Source organism: Hyla sarda, chromosome 2, assembly GCF_029499605.1.
Source record: "Hyla sarda isolate aHylSar1 chromosome 2, aHylSar1.hap1, whole genome shotgun sequence".
Classification (NCBI taxonomy): Eukaryota; Metazoa; Chordata; class Amphibia; order Anura; family Hylidae; genus Hyla; species Hyla sarda.
Window position 1 is genome coordinate 323586678 of NC_079190.1, and position 27211 is coordinate 323613888.

Below are 27211 nucleotides of genomic sequence, written 5' to 3' on the forward strand. Positions count from 1 at the left end.
GACACGCCCCTAATTATGCAAACTACACCCCTTTAGTTGGGTTAAAAATACTCAGAGTAATCAGAAAACCGTTGGGTTTTTACCAGTAAAATGTGTCGCACAAATTATCGCAGAGGACGTGCAACACAAATTGTGTCGCATAATCCGATAAAAAAAGTCGGGATCATGTTAGTAAATCTGGGCCACTGTGTACATAGGTGAGGAGAAGATTAGGGGGCCTGGAGAGACAAAGGAAAAAGCAGGGAAGGGGACCTGGGGAGAGAATATGGAGTACAGAAAACATATAGACTTGAAATAACATCAGCTATATTAATTACAAACACGTCACGAATATGGAGGGGGTACAATTTTTGGAAATGGGCTGCCGAGAGGCAAAAAAAGGTTTGAAACAACTGCGCTAACACAACTGATTGTTTAATATGCACAATCAGGGAAAACTTCACCGGATTGTGTATTCTGTGACTGCATCTGATCAGGTCAGAATCGCTCTAACATGGCTATAATACAGACCCTGTGACATGTTTATATTATGGCCCTAGATGCATTCCTCCTTTTATCTGTGGATTGAGGCTATATTTACATGTATCAGTAATTGAGTGCTGCATATTCTGTAGCAACAAACAGATCCTAGAGAAGAAATTACATAACTCCCCAATGGAAAGTTTTGAGAGAAGATGTCCTTTTACCTCTAATGGGTTTCTAATCTTTATTTTGTTTTAACGTATACAGCACCCACACTGACAACAATACAGTAGTGTGAATACAGCTGTAATGAGGTGCCAAGCGTGGGGGGAATTATTATTCTGTAGGGGGCATAAACCAGGAATTTTTACTGTCAAAGACGTATTGTTACTATTTAGGAGGCACAGGGGGGCATTAATACAAGAATTATTGTTGTGTGAGGCCACTATTACTATGTGAAGTAGAAAAGTGGACACTATTAGACTAAAGTTACATGGTGAGTTTGACAGCAGCATGGCTTGCAGATTGTGTAGCGCACCCTGAATCATGCTGCATTGGAGCTAATGTAAGTGAATGGGTTATGTTGTAACTTGCAAGTTGCAGCAACCAGAAATGCATGCTAGATGGATTTATGGTGTTTGCCGGTTCAAGGCTACTTGTGGGTTGTAACGCAACCTCGTTCCCTTATATTAGCTGTGTTGGTATGATACTAGATCATATGGGACCACACTTTTTATTTTTCCCAGGGCCACACTTAAAACCAGCTCAGCTCTGCCAATATAATTTAGGATACTATAAAGTGGAGACATAAACTGCTCCCCTTTTCCTTCTTCTCTACTGGAAATCCCCTGTATTCTAGAAAAATAACGAACGGCTCCCTGAAGTGGTGCGTCATAAAATACTACATATTAATTTATTTACCTTTGCAGTTTTCTTTTTGATTGTTTCTGTTATTTTTCTAGACAGTTTAAACATATTTTTTTTACTCCTTTGCAGGAGGTGATGTCAGATTTGGAAGAGAGTAAATATCAGAATGCAGAGCTACGTCTTTCAATATATGGTCGTTCTCGGAAGGAATGGGACAGCCTGGCACATTGGGCTGTCAGTCATAAAGTGCATTCCAACAATGTCCGATGGCTGATCCAGATCCCACGACTCTTGTGAATACTTTTTTGTGCAATACACAATTACTTCTATGTTTGTCTAAGTTAAGGTTTAAGGTTTCCTCACTAGTCAGAACATGGTCTTGCCCATGCCAAAATGAAAAATATACTGCTCAGCTCTCCCTATATTAATAGTAATGCTAAAAGAAGTAAAAATAGAGATTGCATAAGCCACAGAAAGGTTCATGCAGAAGGAAAGATCACTGTCAAGCTGCACTCTTAGTTTGAGAAGCACTGATCGAAACAGGAATAGTCTCATAGTGTATTGTGACAGATGCCTAGATGTAATTCTAATAAACAGTCTTTTTAAATTTAGTAGCATAAAAATATAATTTTGGTTTACTGTTCACATAATTCAACCAAAATATGGTGGAAAATCTCTTTTCCCAGTAAAATCAGTGCTCAAATGGTGGCCATATGATATGAGGAAGACCCTTTAAAGGGATACTCTTAGTTATGTGCTGCTGCTTGACCCACAGTCCACAGGGCCTTCTGTATTACAATGAGCCATGCTCTACCTTGAAACATTGCAGCATTTATAAAAAAAATATGAGCTAGATATTTTTGGGGGTTCCAGTGAGAGAGCCTGTTAATGTTTCATTCTGTCTGTGATGAAATTGTCACATTAGAACTATACAAAGAGCGTATTTGTGTCTGTGGATTTACAGTGTATCTTAGAAAACCTTCTCTATCTTCTCGATTTTGACTTAATGTTTTTAACTTTTTAGTGATGTGTTTCGCAGTAAGAAACAGGTTAATAATTTTCAAGAAATACTTGAAAACATTTTCTTGCCTCTGTTTGAAGTCACTGTGAATCCAGCCAGTCACCCAGAGCTGCACCTGTTCCTGGAGCATGTACGTAGCCTCATAACCTTATCACTGTGCCTCAGTTTGCAATACATACTTACTCCTATGATGGGTGCCTGAATAATAATGTACTAAAAATGGAATGAAAAGAAAAAAAGATTAACATAATACATGCTATAAAAAGTAGTTTTGTTATAGTGCACTCTCTAAGGCTGGGTTCACACAATGCAAAATCAAAACCAAAAGCTATAAAAAATTGCATTTTTTTAAATATTGTGTTCTATTAAAGTCTATAAAAATGCACACATTGTTTAAAAATAAATTGCAATAATTCCATCATTGAAAACGATGAAATTTTTTAAATAAAGTGTGCACTAATGTCTGACATTAAAGGAGTACTCTGATTTAAAAATGTATACCCCCAAATGTCCCTCTCTGGCCATGCTCCGTATTTCATCGCACTTCCTGGTTATGGTGGTGTGGAGGATGACGTAAAAATCGTCATCCCTCATGCTGTTTTGTTGCAAGTTCCTGTTCCTCCGGGCCTCCCTTCTCCTCAACCCCTCTCCTCCCTCCTGCTCTCCCCTTCCTAATAATTTTAATAGTAATGCCACCCATGCCCCTAAACCCACCCCAATCATCTGTGTCTCCCTCCCCCTCCATTCCCCGGCTGCGATATAAAGATTACTAACTTGTTACTAGAATATCCCTGGTAGTTACACCAGTGTAACGATCAGGGATATCATTGGACTACAGTTATCAGATGACCGGTCCAGGGAATGTGTGTGTGCGCTGGCATGTCTGGCGCAGGAGCTTGCCCGCTATGTAAAACTTACTAAGTGGTTTGGAGAATATCCCTGGTAGTTACTGCAGCATAACTAACAGGGATATCATTGGCCTAAAGAGATCACATGTCCGGTCCCGGGAAAGGATTAATCCACAGGCGTGTCCGGCTTGTGCTGATAGGCTAGAGGCATTGTGAAGCGTTTGCCCAGACCAGCGAATGACAGCTGTGCAAACGAAGATTGTATGAATATGTAAATGGTGGGAGTGATTAAGTTGTGGCTAGGGGGGCCAGCATAGAGCGGAGAGGATCCTGAACAAGGTGACGTTTCGTTATCAAGATGGCCATGGCCCTCAGCATGCACGGGGTACGAAATTCATAATTGTGGCAGACAGCCTGTACTTCCGAATTTCGGAAAAATTAGGGATGCATGGAAGTAAGACAACGGAGGTATTTGAGGTTGTTATATAACTTATTGATGGCTTTACAATGGGAATTTCAAAATAAATGGGGCGATATAAAGCCCATGGGAAGTGCTTTAAGACGTAACTTTTCATAGATATCTCAATAAAACACACCAGTTATGTGACCCATTAAAATAAAAATTTAATATAAGTACCAATTGTACCAATTGTTGTATTCCCAATGCGTTTCTGCTGCGTAAAGCAGTTTCCTCAGGGGGATAGCATTGGCACAATTAATTATCAGCTGTATATTAGGTTAAGTAACCAAGTATACATTGCACTAGTCGGGTCATATATTGCTGTCTCCAACTGCACCTTAGTGCACTCAGAAATAGAAATAGACCATTATGTGTAGACAAATAGATATAGACCATTAAATATATCCACCATAGTGCAGTGTCAGGGATAGATGTATCAAAGACATAGTACAAAATACCGGACTGGCCTGTTTCCTGATAGTACCCTGTAAGAGAATAACAGAAAAAAGGCGACATTTACACTGGGCACAGTCAGTATTTTTGAGAGGCCAACATGTTCATAATAGGTGTGTTTTTCTACCTTCCATCACCCAGGAAACCTAAAAAGCAAATATAGACAAAATCCTCATTAGGGTTTTTCCTTTTGCAGCCAAGTACCTAAAAGAAAAAGGTATTGCCAGAGATTGGCTACTCACATTTCAGCGTCCGGATGTTCAGTGCGGGTATGAGCGCTACCTACAGTGGTAGGGAGCCACGCTACTGGCGCTCTGCCCGAAGACAGCGGCGTCTGACCTCATATCTGGAACTTTGCTGTCTTATGTCATATGACGCACATCGCGATGTTACGAGTCGCTGTGCCGCGATCTCGTGAGAGGCAACCACATTGTCTAGTCCGGTCACATGGTGCTGCGTCCGCTCTGCAGCGCTGATGCCGTGGGTAAAGTCCCACCCCTCGGCATCTGTAAATACAGCAGAGTATTCAAAGTTAGATAGCACGGATTTATGGCCAAAGTGATTTGGGCTGGTAAGTAGTATACTAAGTCAATGTGAGAGAAAAAATGCTAGTGCCTCTGGTATAAGGTTATATTATGTTGGTTAGTTAATTTGATCAGATTACTATCTACAGTTGGAAAAGGGTGCTATAGCTGTCACAACAGTGCTCATAATAGGATGGTACCTATGTACATAGAATATGTCATTGTATCATGGAGATTAAAAATAAAAATAATGATACAGATGTCAGTATAATATAACCACATCCCATATTTTATTGGCTCCTGGGGGGATTCCCTAAATCAGGGGAGGGGGGGAACAAAATGGTATGGACCTAGTGGACCTAAATAAATTCCTATAAGCCCTATAGTTGAAGCCTAGCACCTAGGCGGGGTGGCCACCCTAAAATAGGCGGTCCCACTTTGGAACCTCCTACTTCCCCCTTCACTATGCTACCTAATTAATGACACTAGTCTCAGAACACCTACTAAGAGTTCACTAACTACCTCAAATGTCATTACTAAGGGTTGGAAGAGCCACACTGAGAACTTTATAGAAAGCAAGCATAATTAAGTTGTTCATTTAGTCCTGTGGGTACAGTGGAATTAAGCTGATGAATCCATTTGCACTCCTTCTGTAACAGTATACGATCTATGTCCCCACCTCGGCGACTGTCTCCTATACTATTTGTTATTTTGCATATTGAATAAAGCACTGGATTTTACCTGCCTCTATGGTGCCGGACCTCATCTATTGTTTGCACCTCGGGGAGAGGGTTTAATGTTTTCTGCGGCTATGAAGAAAAGTCCTTCCAAGCGACCTCCATGTATTTCACGCATATGTAGCAATAAAGAAGTTTCTCTGCTGTTCCTGATGTCTCCTAGATGCTTCAAAACCCTTCGTTTAAAGGCCCTTGTGGTTTTCCCCACATAGTTCATGTTACACGGGCAAGTAGCTACGTAAATGATCCCACTGGACTCATAGTTAATGAAACTTCCTATCTTAGAGTTCATATTCAATTTGGTATCTATGAACATCTGCGCTTTCTTGATATAAGGACAGGCTTTACATTTCCCACATTTAAAGCAGCCCTTCGGTTTGATAAGACTGCCCAACCATTTTTCTCTTGATCGTATGTCAGGGGCCAGATGGCTCTGAGTGAAAATATCTCCCAGGCTTTTGCCTCTTTTGTAGGTGATCTGTGGCCGTTCTCCTACAATGTCGCCCAGATCCCCGTCCATCTGTGAGATCCCCCAGTGCTTTTCAAGTATCGTTCTTACAGGGCCGGATGCTTGATCAAATTTTGCCAATCACTCTGGCCAGACCATCCGATTCATCTTTTTTACGCAGGATCAACAAATTGTCTCTGGGGGTTCGTCGGTTCCGAAATCGAGTTCTCAGGTCCCTAGCCTGTACTATAAAGTCCTCAGTCTGGGAGCAGTTTCTACTGAGGCGGAGATACTGGCCCCTCAGTATCCCCCTTTTTAGGGGGACCGGGTGCCAGCTCTCCCACCTCAGGAGGCTATTAGTTGCTGTCTTTTTAAGATGCACTGTTGTTCTCAGCATACCCTCCTCATCCTTTACAATGTTCAAGTCAAGAAAAGCTAATTCCGTATTACTGATCTCACCTGATCAGCGACACAACAACATCGCGATGCGCGTCATAAGCGTTCCGGATATGAGGCCGGCCGCCGCTGTCTTCAGGTAGAGCGCCAGTAGCCAGCAGCGTGGCTCCTTACCACTGTAGGTAGCACTCATGCCCGCATTGAACATCCGAACGCTGAACCCGTGAGTAGCCAGTCTCTGGCAATACCTTTTTCTTTCAGGTACTTGGCTACAAAAGGAATACCCCTAATGGGGATTTTGTCTATTTTTGCCTTTTAGGTTTTCTGGGTGATGGAAGGTAGAAAAACACACCTATTATGAACATGTTGGACTCTCAAAAATACTGACTGTGCCCAGTGTAAATGTCGCCTTTTTTCTGTTATTCTCTTACAGGTTACCATCAGGAAACAGGCCAATCTGGTATTTTGTACTATGTCTTTGATACATCTACCCTTGACACTGCACTATGGTGGATATATATAATGGTCTATATCTATTTGTCTACACATAATTGTCTATATATATTTCTGAGTGCAGTAAGGTGCTGTTGGAGACAGCAATATATGACCCAACTAGTGCAATGTATACTTGGTTACTTAACCTAATATACAGCTGATAATTAATTGTGCCAATGCTAACCCCCTGAGGAAACTGCTTTACGCAGCAGAAACATGTTGGGCATACAACAATTGGTACTTATATTTAATTTTTATTTTAATGGGTCACATAACTGGTGTGTTTTATTGAGATATCTATTAAAAGTTACATCTTAAAGCACTTCCCATGGGCTTTATATTCCCCCATTTATTTTCATATTTTGCTGGGAAGGTATCTTCCATCTAATACCTGCTGTGGGGTATAAACTATATCATAGTCCTTATAGTAATGGCTTTACAATGGGATAAGATAAGTTTGCTTCAGAGTACTCCTTTAATAGAACACAAAATTAAAAAAATAAAAAATTGCCACTTTCTCTGTCGCTCTTCATTGGGGGACACCTATACTGATGGCTATATGCTCTTGCCACTAGGAGGCGCTGAAACTAGGAAAAAATATACTGCTGTATATACTGCCATGAAGTCTATAGACACCTTTATTATGGTGCAAAAAAACATTATCTCCATTGATAGTTATTAAAAATTTGCTTTTACAGTGCCTGCAGCTTTTTGTGTGGGCTCTATTTTTCTCTATACTTGTGTATATGATTATCCTCAGCAGACTGTTTTCTCCAGCCTGTGTAAACTGTCCTCCTAGGTTTCTTTCCCCCATCTACAATCTGAGCTGCTGTGTGACCTTTCCCCATCCCCTGCTGTTATCCCTAGAGCTTAAAGTTTTTATCTCATCTTTCTCTGAGTAGCAGCTTAACTGTAGTAACATTTCTAAAGAAGTCTATTTAAAATGTTGCTTATTTTGAATTCAGGAAACAAATCAACAAAGCAAAAGTGTCCACAACCTTTAAATGGGCACTGACACTTTGAAAAACTTCTCGCATATTGTAGAGACAGGTCAAAGGTTTTGATCAGTTGGGGTCTTGAGTGTTCACACTGCGACCGATAGCTAGAACTAGCTGGGAGAAGAGCATGCTAAGCAAGACGAACTTACAAAGTAAGTCTATGGGATTGTCTCAGTCATCCTCACTTTTCTCCCTGCTTGTTCAAACAGTTGTCGGGGTCTGAACAGTCAAGCCCTGACGATCAAAACTTTTGACTTGTCTATAGTTTTTTAAAGCTACAAGTACACTTTAAGATTTTGGTAAGATTTACCTCACTACAAATATATTTGTCTGTCAGCAGCTTATCTGCCTTACAAATGACATGCACAAGTCACAAGTAAGAGAACAAAGTCTTTGAGCCAGAGCAAGGGTGCATTCACACCACGATTCTTACATACAGGTACCGGATCTGGCTGGGAGATGTAAAAACCGGGTGCTCCCGTTTTCCAGTCCGACCCGGCCCGCATCTCATTCATTTAAAGGAGCCGACTTGAGTCAGACAGTGACTCCAGTCGGCTCATTTTTGCCCTGTATCTGGTTCTGTGACCAGACTTTAAACCATAGTATACCACGGTTTTAGGTCCAGTCACAAAACCGGGTACAGGACAAAAATTAGCCGACCAGAGTCACTATCTTTCTCCAGTCTGCTCATTCAAATTAATGAGATGGGGCCGGGTCCGGCTGGGATATGGGAGTGCCCTGTTTTCACATGTCCCAGCCAGATCCGGTCCCTGTATGTAAGAATTGTGGTGTGAATGCACCCTAAGTACATACAGGAGCTTGTGCCTGTCATGTGAAAACATTTTGTTAAGCAGTCAGGGTCTTTAGAGCATTGAGATCTCAACTGATTACAAGAACGAGTCGGAAGAAGTCCACACTTAGGGCATTCTCTCCTTGCTCTGTGTCATGTGACCTAGATGGACTTACAATATAAGTGTATGAGAACGTCGAGGTCTCATAGACACAGAGCAGGGGTGAGGATTGCACGGCTGCTTGCTTCTCTCCCCGTTAATTCACATCACCGGTAGGGGTTCCTCTTAATACTTTTGACCTGTCTCTAAGACATGTTAAAGGGGTACTCTGGCCCTAAGACATCTTATTTCCTATCCAAAGGATAGGGGATAAGATGTCTGATCGCGGGGGTCCTGACGCTGGGGGACCCCCGCAATCTCTCATGCAGCACCCCCTATCATCAGCCTGTCTGATGACTCACAATCACAAACCCGGAGTATCGTGACCTCACGGCTCCGCCTCCTTGTGCCGTCAATCTCCGCCCCCCTTGTGAAGTCAATCTCTGCTCCCTTAATGCAGGTCTATGGGAGGGGGCGTGTGGCTGTCACATCCCTGCCATAGGCTTGAATAGAGAGAGCCGCATGCCGTCACAAGGGGCGGAGCCATGACGTCACTATACTACAACCCTGTGATCGTGAGTCATCAGACACGGAGTGATCTTCGCTCCGTGAGGCTGATGATAAGGGATGCTGTATGAGAGATTACGGGGGTCCCCAGTGGCAGGACCCCTGCAATCAGGCATCTTATCCCCTATCCTTTGGATAGGGGATAAGATGTCCTAGGGCCAGGGCACCCCTTTAAAAGTTTTTGGAAGTCACAGGTACACTCTTAAGGTACACACGTTGTAAAATGAAAAGAAAAACCAGTAGTAAAATTGGTATAAAAAGCATAAGTATTTTTATCTTATAATGTGTTAATTTTAGATTTTTCTGTGTGGTTTCAAGAAATCAGTCAATTCATTCTGTTTCGTTATTTTGTTTCTTTAATTTTGCTTCTTTAGGTGGATGGGTTTGACAGTGTAGATGATGAATCCAAGTCAGAACACCAGATTTTTAACATGGAGAGCCCCCTGCCAGAGAATTGGAAGGAGGATGAAAACCCTCCATATTCCTACTATTTATACTATATGTTTGCCAATATGACTGTACTCAATCACCTACGAAGGTATGTTTATATATGACTATTTTACAGACTTATATTATGAGCTGCTGTGAAAAAGTTAGTAAAGCTGACATGCTTTTCTCCCTCAGTAAGAGTATGATCACCCAGACAAAACTGCTTTCAAATAGCATCTCAAAATCAGTGTAAAATCTGCTGTGCGGATTGCGATGCAGATTTTAAATGTTTAATTCAAGTGGTTTTTCATGTGCTTCTTTAAAGCTCCCATTGATTTTGATGGGAGCTTCTATTTGGAATCAAGTAAAAGCGAGGAAGCAGGGGAAGACTGTGAAATGGCTCTATCCCAGCACCTTAACTAATGCTTGCTTTTCTCTCCAGTATAACTACAAGGGTGAATGCACCCTTTTGTTTATCTCATAATCAGTCATTTATTTTAGAAAAGAAAATACTAAAATATGTGTTTATTAATGATTCACTTGTATAGTCTTCCAGAATGCAGGTAAGCAGAGCTCTGGCCGCCATCTCGACTCATCAAACTCCCGCAGTTATGCTATGGATAGTCCGTTGAGTCTCACAAAGCCCCCCTAATGCTTTAAATGCTGTGGGTTCGGAATGTAACAGGCATGACAGAATTAATTCCATCTCCCTAACTTCCTAATTACAGGGGCCAGAACGAAAAAAAATAACCTCTAACTTTAGGAGGGATTAAACTTAAATTACAAACCAGATTTTACACATGTTTAATGAACTTTGAGTTAGTCTAAGCAGCAGTAGAACATGGTAGTAGTGGGTTGTCAGGTGGCAAATGCTTTGTGGCTAACTGTTACCCTAAAGCTATGTTCACACAGTGTAAAATGTGTAAAATGTCTGCCCAGAAAACACGGGTGGACATTCAGCACAGTATTCGCTTGCGCTAGGACCGCTCAGAAATGTGTTTCTCAACCGAAGGCAATGCATTTCTGAGTGAAGTCCACAAAAACAATGAACATGTTTATTGTTTATGCAGATGGCGAAATCTGGATTTCTGAGGTACAAATTATGCCTTGTGCACAGTGCAGCAGAATCACATTGAAATCAATGGCACTGTGCTGCAGCAGAATTTTTCCAGTGGATTCCGCTTGGAAATTCCACCGAGTAAACATGGCCTTACTGATGATAGTCAATGAAGGAGATTTGTCATTGCATTTAGAGCTTTTTTTTTGCTTACTCTGGGTGCACAAAAAGATGCACGTGTGCCTTAGCACTTTTTTTTTGCAACTTTTGGGGGTACACAAACAGCCTTAAATATTGGAGAAGATTTGGAAGAATGCTTTCACCACACAATGTTGCTGTTCATCTGAGTGCATCTTTATTATAATCTTCATCACGATGCATTCAGCTTGGTTAGGAGATTATAATAAAGATCCACGCAGATGAACAGCAACATTGTGTTGTGGAAGCATTCTTCCAAATCTTCTCCTATATTTGTTCTTTAAATACTGCACGTACAGAATAGCACCCCACACTAGGAAAGTGGATTGCATATTGCTCCTGTCAGTTGTACAGCGGCTAGCGGTGCCTAGTGAATTTTTCCTCTTTCGCTAAACACACACAAACAGCATTAAAGGGGTATTCCAGGCAAAAACTTTTTTATATATACATATATATATATATCAACTGGCTCCGGAAAGTTAAACAGATTTGTAAATTACTTCTATTAAAAAATCTTAATCCTTCCAATAGTTATTAGCTTCTGAAGTTTTCTGTCTAACTGCTCAATGATGATGTCACGTCCCGGGAGCTGTGCATGATGGGAGAATATCCCCATAGGAGCTGCACAGCTCCCGGGACTTGAGTCATCAGAAAGCATTTAGACAGAAAACAGCAACTCAACTTCAGAAGCTAATAACTATTGGAAGGATTAAGATTTTTTTATAGAAGTAATTTACAAATCTGTTTAACTTTCCTGAGCCAGTTGATATATATAAAAAAAAGTTTTGGCATGGAATACCCCTTTAACTTAGCAACTTTCAGTTTCACCTTGCAGTGGCAGCGAATTTATGAAGTGTGAATGTTGCATGTAGGCATAAAAGAAATCGCGAACCCCTCCAAGTCAAAGCCAGGCCAGCCCTGGCTTACAAAAATGCATTTGGAGGGCACTTTTTAAAAGTCTGACAAAAAGTCGAAACTGTTTCAAATTTATCAACCCTTCTTGATAGTATGATAAGTGTGTTGCACATAAGAAAAACAAAAGCAAAAAACTTCAAAACTCACTTTCCAAAAAGAACAATGATAAATCACCCTCAATATTACCTGTCAGGATGAAAAGTGAAACCCCATTCCATTGTGGAAGAAACATATCCCACACTAGCATATCCGCTTGATCTTCTCTTCCTTTGCTATGCTGCACTATCCTGATCTGGGGCCAAACTCTGGTTTTATTGGCAGTAACTTGAACACATTGCCAATATTTGCCTTTGACAACTATATGCTACTACCTACCTGCAAAGGAATCTGTATAGCCTGATCTATTGATGTACATTTCATGCCAAACTCCTTCAATGGTATCAATGAATTTAAAAGGGTATTCCAGGATTTTTTTATTTGACTATGCTACAGAGGCTGTAAAGTTAGTGTACAGGGTGGGCCATTTATATGGATACACTTTAATAAAATGGGAATGGTTGGTCATATTAACTTCCTGTTTGTGGCACATTAGTATACGTGAGGGGGGAAACTTTTCAAGATGGGTGATGACCATGGCGGCCATTTTGAGTCCAACTTTTGTTTTTTCAATAGGAAGAGGGTCATTCCCAAAGTTATTGTGAATTTCACAAGAAAAACAATAATGTGCTTGGTTTTTACGTAACTTTATTCTTTCATGAGTTATTTACAAGTTTCTGACCACTTATAAAATGTGTTCAATGTGCTGCCCATTGTGTTGGATTGTCAATGCAACCCTCTTCTCCCACTGTTCACACACTGATAGCAACACTGCAGGAGAAATGCTAGCACAGGCTTCCAGTATCCGTAGTTTCAGGTGCTGCAGAATGGGCAAAACTAAAATTGGAACAGGACCCTCAGTTTACGCAGAAGATTTTGTTCAGTGATGAGGCAAACTTTTATGTGAATGGTGAAGTTGACAAACAAAACCACCGCTATTGGTCTGACACTAACCCACATTGGATAGATCCCTCCAAGACTGTTGGAACACAAAAATTGATGGTATGGTGCAATATATGGGGTACAAAGATAGTGGGGCCATTCTTCATCAATGGAAACCTCAAGGCCACTGGATATGCAAAATTGCTACATGATGATGTGTTTCCCTCTTTATGCACTGAAGCTGGAACGTTCCCTGAGTTTTTCCAGCAAGATGGTGCACCACCACATTATGGGTGTCAGGTCAGAGCATTCCTAGATGAACAGTATCCTGGAAAGTGGATTGGTCATCGTGGGTCAGTTGAATGGCCCCCAAGGTCTCCAGATTTGACCCCCCTAGACTTTTATCTTTGGGGTCATCTAAAGGCAATTGTCTATGCTGTTAAGATAGATAATGTGCAGCACCTGAAACTATGGATACTGGAAGCCTGTGCTAGCATTTCTCCTGCGGTGTTACTATCATTGATGTCCTGGATTAGCCGCGGGTCCCGGCCGTTGATAGCCGCCGGGACCGACCCGATATGCCGCGGGGACACCGCGTGACCCCGCGGCATATCGCGGGAGCCGGCGGAGGATGTAAATATACGTCCTTCGTCGTTAAGGTGTATCCATATAAATGGCCCACCCTGTAGTTTATAATATATTGTCTGTACCTGTGTGTGATGGTTTTCTCACAATTCTTATGTGATTTGCACCCCAATATTTATTTTTACCAGCATACAAAACGACTGTTGTCTCAGATTTTTCCCAGCTTGCAATGCAGCCGAGACCTGACTCACTAGTCAGCTGATGACAGGGAGCCTGTCTGCTTCAATGGGTGGAGCGATCGCTTGGTGGGAGAGAGATCAATCTGCAACAGCTGTAGGCACCCTGATTGAAAACCACACTGATTTGAATGGATGCAGCTCATTTACAGTGGGGATCAAAAGTTTGGGCACCCCAGGTAAAAATTTGTATTAATGTGCATAAAGAAGCCAAGGAAAGATGGAAAAATCTCCAAAAGGCATCAAATTACAGATTAGACATTCTTATAATATATCAACAAAAGTTAGATTTTATTTCCATCATTTACACTTTCAAAATAACAGAAAACAAAAAAATGGTGTCTGCAAAAGTTTGGGCACCCTGCAGAATTTATAGCATGCACTGCCCCCTTTGCAAAGCTGAGACCTGCCAGTGTCATGAATTGTTCTCAATCATCATCTGGGAAGACCAGATGATGTCAATCTCAAAGGTTTTAAATGCCCAGACTCATCTGACCTTGCCCCAACAATCAGCACCATGGGTTCTTCTAAGCAGTTGTCTAGAAATCTGAAACTGAAAATAGTTGACACTCACAAAGCTGGAGAAGGCTATAAGAAGATAGCAAAATGTTTTCAGATGTCAAAATCCTCTGTTCATAATGTAATTAAGAAATGGCAGTCATCAGGAACAGTGGAAGTTAAAGCAAGATCTGGAAGACCAAGAAAAATATCAGACAGAACAGCTCGCAGAATTGTGAGAAAAACTATTCAAAACCCACGTTTGACTGCACAATCCCTCCAGAAAGATCTGGCAGACACTGGAGTTGTGGTACACTATTCCACTATATAGAGATACTTGTACAAATATGGTCTTCATGGAAGAATCATCAGAAGTAAACCTCTTCTCCGTCCTCACCACAAATATCAGTGTTTGAACTTTGCCATTGGAACATATAGACAAGCCTGATGCATTTTGGAAACAAGTTCTGTGGACCAATGAGGTTAAAATTTAACTTTTTGGCCAGAATGAGCAAAGGTACTTTTGGAGAAGAAGGGGAACCGAATTAAAGGAAAAGAACCTCTGTCCAACTGTTAAGCATGGGGGTGGATCAATCATGCTTTGGGGTTGTATTGCAGCCAGTGGCACAGCGAACATCTCACAAGTAGAAGGAAAATGGATTCAATAAAATTTCAGAAAATTTGGATGCTAACTTGATGCCATCTGTGAAAAAGCTGAAGTTAAAGAGAGGATTGCTTCTACAAATGGATAATGATCCTAAACACTCCTCGAAATCTACGGGTGATTACATCAAGAGGCGTAAACTGAAGGTTTTGACATGGCCTCAACAATCTCCTGAGCTCAACATAATTGAAAATCTATGGATAGACCTTAAAATATGCCTTTTGGAGATTTTTCCATCTTTCCTTGGCTTCTTTATGCACATTAATACAAATGTTTACCTGGGGTGCCTAAACTTTTGATCCCCACTGTATGTTTCAATGGGTGGGGTGGCTGATGTGTGGGAGGGAGGAAAATGGAATTGTGGGATTTGTAGTCAAAAAAAGAAAAGTCAAACAGGAAATACCAGTTCACAAAAAGCTAGCCACAGTGTTATGGTAATCTCACAATATAGCCATTTAGCCCCAAGACAAGCAGGCAGATTATTTCCAGTCCAGCCTGAACAATACTATCCTCTATACAGAACAACACTTTGCCCTTTCTCCTCAACTGACTTGATGGTAGAAACTGCTGTGGTTATTGAAAGAAGATGCGGTTTGGATATATAGTAAACTAGCTTTTGCCCGCGGCTTCGCTCGCGTTAAATTTGGGGTAACATAGATTTACTTTTTACGATCCTATAGTAATGAGGCCGCTCTGGGTAAAGTCTACGGGCATCCAAACAACCCGAAACATTACATCTGCTGTTTCATGGAATTGAAGATCGACATCCTTACAGGACTTTTACTGAGTCTGAGCGTAGGGGAACCCACCTTCTCGCGCTGCTTATATACTGCCAACAGTATCCCATCCTCATATCCCGTCATCCTGTCCTCCTATCTCGACCTCCTATCCCAACCTCCTAACCCTTCCTCCTATCTTTACCTCCTATCCCGACCTCCTATCCCGTCCTCCTATCCCGTCCTCCTATCCCGTCCTCCTATCCGTCCTCATATCCCGTCCTCCTATCTCGACCTTTTAACCCGACCTCCTATCCCTTCCTCCTATCTCAACCTCATATATTTACCTCCTATCCCGACCTCCTATACCGTCCTCCTATACCGTCCTCCTATCCCGAACTCCTATCCCGACCTCCTATCCCGACCTCCTATCCCGTCCTCCTATCCCGTCCTCCTATCCTGTCCTCCTATCTCGACCTCCCAACCCGACCTCCTATCCCGTCCTCCTATCCCAACCTCCTATCCCGACCTCCTATCCTGACTTCCTATCCCGACCTCCTATCCTGACCTCCTATCCCGTCCTTCTATCCCGTCCTTCTATCCCATCCTCCTATCTCGACCTCCTATCCCGACCATCCCGTCCTCCTATCTCGACCTCCTATCTCAACCTCCTATCCTGACCTCCTATCCCGTCCTCCTATCTCGACCTCCTATCTGGACCTCCTATCCCATCCTCCTATCCCGACCTCCTATCCCATCCTCCTATCCCAATCTCCTATCCCAACCTCTTATTCCGTCCTCATATCCCATCCTCCTATCTCAACCTCCTAACCCGACCTCCTATCCCGTCCTCCTATTGTGTCCTCCTATCCCGTCCTCCTATCTCGACCTCCTATCCCGACCATCTCCTATCTCGACCTCATATCCCGACCATCTCCTATCTCGACCTCCTATCCCGTCCTCCTATCCGTCCTCATATCCCATCCTCCTATCTCGACCTCCTATCCCATCCTCCTATCCCTTCCACCTATACCGTCCTCCTATCCCGACCTTCTATCTCGACCTCCTATCCCGACCTCCTATCCCTTCCTCCTATCTTTACCTCTTATCCCGACCTCCTATACCGTCCTCCTATTCCGACCTCCTATCTCGACCTCCTATCCCGACCTCCTATCCTGACCTATCCCAACCTCCTATCCTGTCCTCCTATCCCGTCCTCCTATCCCGACCTCCTATCCTGACTTCCTATCCCGACCTCCTAACCCGTCCTACTATCCCGTCCTCCTATCCCATCCTCCTATCCCATCCTCCTATCTCGACCTCCTATCTGGACCTCCTATCCCATCCTCCTATCCCATCCTCCTATCCCATCCTCCTATCTCGACCTCCTAACCCGACCTCCTATCCCGACCTCCTATCCCGACCTCCTATCCCGTCCTCCTATCTCGACCTCCTATCCCGACCTCCAATCCCTACCTCCTATCCCTACCTCCTATCCCGACCTCCTATCCCATCCTCCTATCTCGACATCCTATCCCGACCATCCCCATCTCCTATCTCGACCTCCTATCCCGACCTCCTATCCAGACCTCCTATCCCGTCCTCCTATCCCGTCCTCCAATATCGACCTCCTATCTCGACCTCCTATCCCGACCTTCTATCCCGTCCTCCTATCCCAACCTCCTATCCTGTCCTCCTATCTCGACCTCACATCCCATCCTCCTAACTCGACCTCCTATCTCAACCTCCTATCTTGACCTCCTATCCCGACCTCATATCCCGATCATCCCGTCCTCCTATCTCGACCTGCTATCTCGACCTCCTATCCCGACCTCCCATCCCGTCCTCATATCCCGACCTGTAATATGTGAAACAGGTATTGAAATATCTCCGGCCGTACAGAAGTTATGTGGGAACATACATTTCCCATTGATTTGCATGGGACTTTAAACAAAAACCCCGACCCTCACAAATGGGGGTAGTTAAGGGTTAAATTAACTATCCTATATTTTAAGTGGACATTTAAGTAACATGTGACCAAGTATTATCGAATATCTCCAGCCGTTTGGAAGTTATGCAGTAACATATATTTCCCATAGACATGTATGGGACTTAAAAAAAAAACCTTTTTCACCTTAAGGGTGGAATTTCGAAAAATCCTTTCTTATTCCTTGTCTACGTCTTAAAAACAACTCCTGTGCAAAAAGTCAGGTTTCTAGGTCCAAGGGTTTAGGCGGGGCGTTGATGAGTCAGTGAGTCAGGTCTTCTCCTTTTTATATATAAGATGAGAAAGGAAAGACTTCACCTCTTCTCATTTACTACATGTATGGATTTGCTTTCACTCTGAGCGACGCCCAGCTGCATTTGCAATTCCGGACAGCACAAACTTCATCATTTTCTCAGCATATCGGGGCGCAGTAGTGCTGTTCTCTTGTGAACTTTCAGTTGTATTTGCGGTTTGGATATACCCTTTGGGATAATTGTCCTAAAAACAAGTAACAACGCAATCAATGTATTCAATCCTATATAAACGAAAATGTGATGGACAGAAACAAGTGACTGATGCAATTTGATGAGTGCAAGTGACACTGCCATCCTGAATATGTGACAGAAATGGCAACTAGTATGGAACATTCCACCAGAATATTGTTTTTTTTAACTCTCTGTATAATAAAAAGGTTTAACTGAAAAAAATATATACCTTAAAGTGTACCTGTCTTTTAGAAAAAAAAATTGCCAAAAGCTCCTGCCTCAGTCCTAATGGCAACCTTGGCTATGTGGTTATTTCTGCATTTTCACACATTGTGGTGTGTTTATGGCTCAGTTTTCCTGCTTGCCTGTCAATAGGAAGGGGCGTTCCCCTAGACAAACATTATCTCACATGCTAGTACTTAAAGAGGTATTCCAGGCCAAAACTTTTTTTTATATATCAACTGGCTCCGGAAAGTTAAACAGATTGTAAATTACTCCTATTAAAAAATCTTAATCCTTCCAATAGTTATTAGCTTCTGAAGTTGAGTTGTTGTTTTCTGTCTAACTGCTTTCTGATGACTCACGTCCCGGGAGCTGTGCAGTTCCTATGGGGATATTCTCCCATCATGCACAGCTCCCGGGACGTGACATCATCATTGAGCAGTTAGACAGAAAACTTCAGAAGCTAATAACTATTGGAAGGATTAAGATTTTTTTAATAGAAGTAATTTACAAATCTGTTTAACTTTCCGGAGCCAGTTGATATATATATAAAAAAAAAAAGGTTTTGCCTGGAATACCCCTTTAACCCCTTAAGGACACATGACGTACTGGAACGTCATGTGTCCGCTCCCGATCTATAACGCGGGGCCCATGGCTAATAGCGTGCGGCATTGATCACTGTGCCGCGCGCTATTAACCCTTTAGACGCGGCGTTCAAAGTTGAACGCCGCGTCTAAAGTGAAACTGAAACCATGCCGGTTAGCTCAGTGGGCTGTTCGGGATAGCCGCGGCGAAATCGCAGCATCCCGAACAGCTTACAGGACAGCAGGAGGGTCTCTTACCTTGCCTCCTCGCTGTCCGATCGCCGAATGACTGCTCAGTGCCTGAGATCCAGGCATGAGCAGTCAAGCGGCAGAATCATCGATCACTGGTTTCTTATGAGAAACCAGTGATCAATGTAATAGATAATTGTGTGCAGTGTTATAGGTCCCTATGGGACCTAAAACACTGCAAAAAAAAAGTGAAAAAAAAAGTGACTAAAGATCATTTTACCCCTTCCCTATTAAAAGTTTGAATCACCCGCCTTTTCCCCTAAAGAAAAAACACAGTGTAAATAAAAATAAACATATATGGTATCGCCGCGTGCGGAAATGTCCGAATTATAAAAATATATCGTTAATTAAACCGTACGGTCAATGGCGTACGCGCAAAAAAATTCCAAAGTCTACAATAGTGCATTTTTGGTCACTTTTTATATCATGAAAAAATGAATAAAAAGCGATCAATAAGTCTTATCAATGCAAAAATGGTACCGTTAAAAACTTCAGATCACGGCGCAAAAAATGAGCCCTCATAACGCTGCATACACAGAAAAATAAAAAAGTTATAGGGGTCAGAAATGACAATTTTAAACGTATTAATTTTCCTGCATGAAGTTATGATTTTTTCCAGAAGTACGACAAAATCAAACCTATATAAATAGGGTATCATTTTAATCGTATGGACCTACAGAATAAACATCAGGTGTCATTTTTACCGAAAAATTTACTACGTAGAAACGGAAGCCCCCAAAAGTTACAAAACTGCGTTTTTTTTTTCAATTTTGTCTCACAATGATTTTTTCTTCCGTTTCACCGTAGATTTTTGGGCAGACTGACTGATGTCATTACAAAGTAAAATTGGTGGCGCAAAAAATAAGCCATCATATGGATTTTTAGGTGCAAAATTGAAAGAGTTATGATTTTTTTAAAGGCAAGGAGCAAAAAACGAAAATGCAAAAATGGAAAAAACCCTGGTCCTTAAGGGGTTAAGCTCTTCCTTTTTACAGACCAGCCAAGACTCTGGAACTCTGTCAATGAATGTAGGCAACATGCTATTGCCCACCTCTCTGTTTACTCCTTCACATGTAACACAGAGAGCGGGCACAGGACGGAGAACGGAAGCTGTCACCTCTCCCTGCAAGCGCTAAAAGCCAGTGTGTCGCGGGCTCTGTAGAGCTTTTGACCAGAAGTTCTGCAGCGCCTGCGGCCCACTCGCTTTCTGCGCTTGCAGGGGGAGGTGACAGCTTCCGTTCTCCGTCCTGCGTTCGCGGCTCACAACTCATTCATTTCCAGCACCGCAGCTCACAGGAGGAAAAGGAGATTAGCACCTGCGGGTAACATGATTAGTCCCCAGATGTGGGGACAGCGCTGTGGCTGATACTTCATTCATTCGGTGGGGGGAGGAAAAGCATGACAGTGCCCGCGGGTCCTAAATGATTAGTTCCCAAGCGCACTGCGGCTGATAATTCATTCGAGGGGGGAGGTTAAGGGGGAAATGAGTGGGGGGAAAAATACCGTAAAATACCATGGACCTGCCGTAAGTTTGAAAAATACCGTGATACACATTTTTGGTCATACCGCCCAGCACTACGTAATATATATTATCATTACTGTTTGTTTGTCTTTCTGGTAATAGGCAGCGTGGATTTCATACTTTTGTTTTGCGTCCACACTGTGGAGAAGCTGGACCGATTCACCATCTTGTTTCTGGATTTATGCTGTCGCAGAATATTTCCCATGGGCTCCTGCTCCGCAAGGTGATTCTTTATCTTTATTTGTGTAAAGAACTTAAAGTTCATTCTCAAATGCATAATAAAAACCTACCACTAGTCTTTCTTGAAGTAGTGTTTAGTATTCTAGGTATGGGACACTTGACTGTTTACAAGGGCAAATAATCATGTATATGTGCATCTAGTATAAATATTATCATGGGTATGGAGAAAGTGATTGCTGCACTGCATGATTTTCTGACATTGCATCTGACATTTGGGGGCTGGTTGGCAATATATGTAGATTGTTCCCTCTACACCAATTACCAGTAAGGAATTTAACTATATGTGAGTTGCAAACTAGCAAATGGAAAGAAAAGTATTGGACTTGGACATTGTGATATTTTCACTTAACATAGCTGTTAGTATTATAAACCAAAGGATGTACACAAATATTTATTCTATATTCATATCTCTCACATTAATTATTGTCCCTTAATATTGCAGGCCCCAGTGTTGCAGTATCTATACTACCTGGCACAAATTGGCATTGCTATGTCTCCTCTGAGTAATAACAGTCTTTTTCTGAGCTATCACCGAAATCCACTCCCTGACTTTCTGTCACGTGGCCTTATGGTATCACTGTCCACAGATGACCCTCTGCAATTCCATTTCACAAAGGTATCCTGAAAGGATGATCAGAAACAAAATGCTTTTGTTAAAAATAAATTTATATATATATATATTGTTGTTCTGTACTGTAAGTATCTTCTAACATATATTCTGTTAGGAACCTCTAATGGAAGAATACAGCATTGCAACTCAAGTGTGGAAACTCAGCTCCTGTGACATGTGTGAGCTTGCCAGAAACAGCGTTTTGATGAGTGGGTTTCCTCATAAGGTAACCAAACATGCCATTTCGGAATGCAGTACAAGCACTAAAGGGTGTAAAGTGTATAATGTTTAACCTCCCTGGCGGTATGATTATGTGTGGAAATTTGTACCAAAAGCGGTACAATTTTTTGCATTGAAATTTGACATCTCCCCCGTCACATTCCCCCTCCCTTGTCACATTCCCCCCCCCTTATCACATTCTCCTCCCCCTTGTCACATCCCCCCTTGTCACATTCTCCCCCCTCCTTGTCACATTCTTCCCCCTCCCTTGTCACATTCTTCCCCCCTTATCACATTCTTCCCCCTTGTCACATTCTCCCCCTTGTCACATTCCCCCCTTTGTCACATTCTTCCTCCCTCCATGTCACATTCTCCCCGCTTATCACATTCCCCTTCCCCCCCCTTGTCACATTCCCCCCGTCACATTCATCCCCACCTTGTCCTGCAGCAACACACACTAGGTTTGCCGGGCAGTTTTCAAACCTAGTGTATTTGCTGCAGAACAAGTCCTTTCCCCTTCAGCCAATCACTGGCTTGACTCCACTGCGGCCTGTGATTGGCTGAAAAGGGAAAGGTCCTACAAGATGAATAATGAAGAGGGGAGGGGAACGGCATCTGCAGGGACCAAGAGAAGTAAGCAGAAGGTTTTTTTATTTTCCTCCCGGTGGCCTTTTACACTTAGCTCAGTGTTTTTCTACCAGGGTGCCTCCAGCTGTTGTGAAACTACTACTCCCAGCATGCCCAGACAGCCTTTGGCCTTTGTAGTTTTGCAACATCTGGAGGCCCCCTGGTTGAGAAACACTGACTTTTAGTATTTGTCTTTACCTGCTCTGGCCGGCCCCCGCCACAGAAGCCAACCCGAGCAGATAGTCGCATGTTTTCCCGGGGGCCATATCGCTATATCGCAAAAAGCAAAAATCGTGATTTGATTGCTTTTGCGATATATCGTGCAGCCCAGCCGGCAACTCTGCAATTCTACCTCGAGCGTGGTTACCACTCCTGGGTTACCACTCCTGGAAGGGAAAATTAACCCTGAGTCATGCTCGGGATAACCGCTAAGGAGGTTAATAACCATAGTTCTAAATCTTTGGTTCAGTTTCTTCAAGCCATCCTTTATATAAAGTGATTTCCAGCAGCTGCTATTCCTGACTTATACTAATCAGCAGTTTTGATCTAAAAACCTAAATATTTTGAACAGTTTTGTCCTGGAACCAGTTAATATTGTATCCTGAGGGAGCACTGTATTGGGATGCTGTAACTAAATGATTATTGAAAAAAATGGCAGCCCTCCACAAGAATAGGGTGCAAAGGGGCAACTCATATTCTCACAGTGACAGCCTCCGAGTAATACTATGTTTGTATATTGCACCTTTGCAAACCTTTACAGTTTTATACATTTTTTTATATCTTTGGGGACTCTGTGTGGCATTTTGCAGGGTCCATACACATGGTATTGCTGTGTACCTGATCCCTAACTCCATTTAAACTGGTAGGCCTCCTTTACACATTTCTTTTCTGCAAATCCCCAAAACTTTTTTTTCCTACTAACTTCATTTACACGCTATTTTTTTAAAAAATACGATGTGGAATGGATGTAGTACAATAGATGTAATATATTCTAAAATTCACATACACACCTGATTCAGATTCTGGGACAGTAGTGGACGCTGTGTTAACCATTTTTTTATTCATATGTCATACAATTGAGCTGTGTATATTTCCTCTGTGTTTATATACACAAATACTTCATATTCGGTAATAACTATTATAGTCTTGCTCACAGATATCTGATATTATTTGTTGTCATGTTATATTGTTATGTTATTATAGGTAAAAAGTTATTGGCTGGGGCCTAATTATCTGCGAGAAGGTCCAGAAGGAAATGATATTCGCAGAACTAATGTGCCTGATATACGGGTTTTGTATCGATACGAGACACTGTGTGAAGAGCTGATGCTGATCACACAGGCTTTGCAAAGTGAAGAGCTGGAGACCATCCCTGAAGAAATGCTGTACATGGGAGGTGGACTGAACAGGGTTTCCAAAGGAAAAGACACTGGAAACATGGGAGAGGAGAAAAAGAAACTCCAGTAACACCATGGAGACTTGAGGCAGGGTAGGGAATTAGCCATGTAGATGACAAAGTGCATGGGATTTACCATATAAAAAAAACAATAAAGAATTTTTAAGTTTGGGTGCAGCTTTTAAGAATGTAAAAAAATCTGTAGAAAGAATGGACATTGATGTCTCTGAAATGCAGACTATTTACATAAAGTGAGCTTCAGGAGGAAAAATAAGCCTTAAAAAATCACAAAAAAAAAAAGTTGGATCACTTCTAGACGGAAAGATATTAAGATGCTTAAAATGTTGACAAGGAAAGCATATTATGAGTTATGCTCGATGCTATGGAAGAATTCTTTTGCAGTAAATATGATTCAAAGTGAAAGATTAGATTTGTATATATATATATATACACATATACATATATATATACACAAACAAGGTGGAACCGCTCCTCCGTCTGCTGCACGTCCTTGTGCCACGGACACCGTTACCACTCTCGGTTCAGTAGAGACCACATAAGAAGACGTCCGGCACTTAGGGAATAGCAGGTAAAAACTTATGTATGGCTTTATTCAGAACGCAATTGGCAGGACAAGATCTGACGCGTTTCGCACACTCAGGTGCTTAGTCGTAGTCTACAACTAAGCTCCTGAGTGTGCGAGACGCGTCAGAATAAAGCCATACATAAGTTTTTACCTGCTATTCCCTGAGTGCCAGACGTCTTCTTTTGTGATATATATATATATATATATATATACACAGTGAAATCCATGACCTTATTAAAGGGGGTATGATAACATAGGTTTCTATATGATTAAACACACAGTGTTAGAGTGCTCTATACTATGAAGCAAGTAGATTCAAGGCAAGATCTCATCATGGACAGCTGCTGTAAAAAATATGTCAAGAGGAAGACAACTAAGGCATTTAAAAAAATGTATACTACATACTTGTAGGTCACAAATAATTGCTGTAAACACTTTATATACTTGTGTGTCCACAATTTTCAATGTCTGTATGGCCACTTTATACTAAAGGTATATTTTTCTTACAGGTGAGAGTGCATGCTGAGAGTTGCAACTAAGAGAATTGTGTGTATGTTGGCAGGCATTTAAAGGTTTTCTGTGCTAGATTCCATTACTGTTTTCATTTTTTTTTCTCATATTTTGGCTGCCTGCTACTGAAACAGTAAAACTGATTTCAGACAAGTGTAATACAAATAATCTTTATAGCTGAAAGAAGGGGTTGGGAATGCTGTCAACACAGAACGCTCTGGGAAATTACAAGTAGATTACACCCGGCGGGCACTTGCTGTTAGTTCTGGACATTAAATCCACAGCCAAACCAGGATTTGCAGCAAAAAAAAAAGTGTCTGGATTACGCTTGTCTGCAACTGGTCCAAGACAAGTTCTAGAATGGAAACATGCATTGGTAATGAAAATTATTAATAAGAAATAGACTGTGTCTCATGTTAATCTGTTTCATGTGTCAGCTTGTAGCTAGGATTCCATTAAGTCAGAAAAACACACCAGCATTTTTTTAGCTAGGCTAGCCTGTCAACATATCCGCTACTATCAGGGTTTTCTGTATTTTACTGTTAAATTTGACATTTTGGGACCAATACTAAAATGCTGTTTGATGATTACGATTAGAGAAATAAATGAAAAAATTTGACACAAATGATCATAAAGTGTGACCTTGTATACATTTGTGGTTGTGTTTCTGTGTTATATTACTGTACTTCCTGCATGCTCAGGAGCTATTGTTTGCCCATTGTTAAACATTTCACTTCCAAATGCTAATACCATATTGGAATATGCATGGAAATAAATAATATTTCAATCAGCTCATGGTTCTTGTGTATTCATTTACATCCATTTACAGAATTGTGGTCTTTATTGCCTGCTCCTTAATATATACTAGAAGACGGATGAGTAAAGGGTGCAGACAGCTCTCACCTCCTGGGCAGATGCAGGTGTGCTCGGACTGGCCGAAGCGTAACCGCCCACTATAGCAAAAAGGAAAAATGTCCAGCACATCCAATCCTTTGCTCTTAGGTTTATTAGGCATAAAAGGATAAACAGTAAAGCAACGGATTGGATGTGCTGGACATTTTTCCTTTTTGCAGAAGACGGATGAGGTCCTTATTGTTTTCTCATACTTTGAAGAGTATTTGGAAGGGTGCACAAATTTACTTGTGTTTACAAGTTTATTTTCCACTCACCAGCATGAGGTTACACTGAAGATTTTCAATGGATTTCATCCTATACACCTTTAATTAAAGAAAAACTGTCAGCCTGTTCACCTACACTAAACCCAATACACTGGGTTATAGTGAGGGTGAACAGGAGTCCAACGAGGGGTCCAGTAGGTCCTGAGATATGTCCCCCAGAAGATCCTTTGCTGAATTAAGTGACTCGTGCGGCTTCGCCGCCTCAATTGAAGTATCTATCGTCTGTGGAGTCACAGACAATGAATATGTAAATTATACAGACATATCCCAGGACCTACTGGGCATATTTAAGTAAGTGACCCCTCGTTAGACTTCTATTTACCCACACTATAACCCAGTGGTTTGGGTTTAGTGTGGGTGAACCGGCTGACAGTTTTCCTTTAAGATCACTGATTCCAACACAAAAATAGATTAACTTTTCCATACTTGCCCAGTTCACTGGCACCCTATTTCACACCTTTAGACTGGGTTTCTGATTTTTATTTTTTTAAACTACTACTTTGAACCAAAGCCAGAAGTTGTTTACACTAACCAAAAATCCCTAAGGGGCTCCTAGGGTCAGCAATGCCAATTAATCTAGAAGTGCAATTATATAATATTTCTGTGGGTTAATTTCAGGAGCCGTTAAAATTTGGAGGTGATACCCAGGGAGAGGAATATTCCCTCACATTATATTTTTAGGTAAATAGAAAGTATAAAAATGGAAAATGTTATCCCAAATTCAGAGGAGGATTGGCTCCAATAAAATCCTGGTCCTAATTGGGTGCATAGAAAAGGATTCATTATGGGAGTATAGTAATATCTATAATATGGGGATATATCCCTGAAAAATGTTCTTAAACGGAATGGACTTTTTTTATTTTTTTTTATCAGATAATTTTTATTGAATTTTTTTTATAAAACATTTGAAAGACATACAAACAAAAAAACAACCCCCCACCCTAACAATAGCCACCCCCCAAACATACTATCCGTCTCACCCCCTCACACGAAAATGAGCAATCAATGTATGAAAAACAGTCATACAACTGATTAGAATAGTAAGTGTGCAAAACATGACCTCCCCATCATCAGACTGCAGCAGACCAGAAGACACCTACAAAAAAACCATTCACCTCACCAGGCAACATCCAAAACAAAGAACAGGCAGGGGACACATACACCCACAAACACCATCCATAACACTACAGGGCAATGCAAAATCCATCAGGGAAGAGGGGAAAAAAGCACCCACTACTCACCCCCAGTAGGATCAAACTTCTGCACCCAAGGACCCCAAATACCATCAAACTTCCTCTCCACCTTCTGTTTAAGATAAATCCCCTTCTCCAACCTAACAATTAACTTAATCCGC

The 27211-nt window shown here is 41.7% G+C and overlaps 1 protein-coding gene across 5 annotated transcripts in view; it reads left to right on the top strand.

Annotated features, from left to right (window-relative positions):
• Positions 1–25469, top strand: part of AMPD2 (adenosine monophosphate deaminase 2) — a 177442-nt gene extending 151973 nt beyond the window's left edge. For all 5 annotated transcript variants that reach the window (XM_056557879.1, XM_056557883.1, XM_056557880.1 and 2 more), the window contains exons 12-18: positions 1459–1622; positions 2354–2480; positions 9541–9704; positions 20594–20714; positions 21174–21347; positions 21457–21567; positions 23391–25469. In XM_056557879.1, coding sequence (XP_056413854.1) covers positions 1459–1622; positions 2354–2480; positions 9541–9704; positions 20594–20714; positions 21174–21347; positions 21457–21567; positions 23391–23654 — 1125 coding nt within the window. In that variant the 3' untranslated portion in view covers positions 23655–25469. The remainder of the gene's footprint in view (positions 1–1458; positions 1623–2353; positions 2481–9540; positions 9705–20593; positions 20715–21173; positions 21348–21456; positions 21568–23390) is intronic.
• Positions 25470–27211: the final 1742 nt, after the last annotated feature.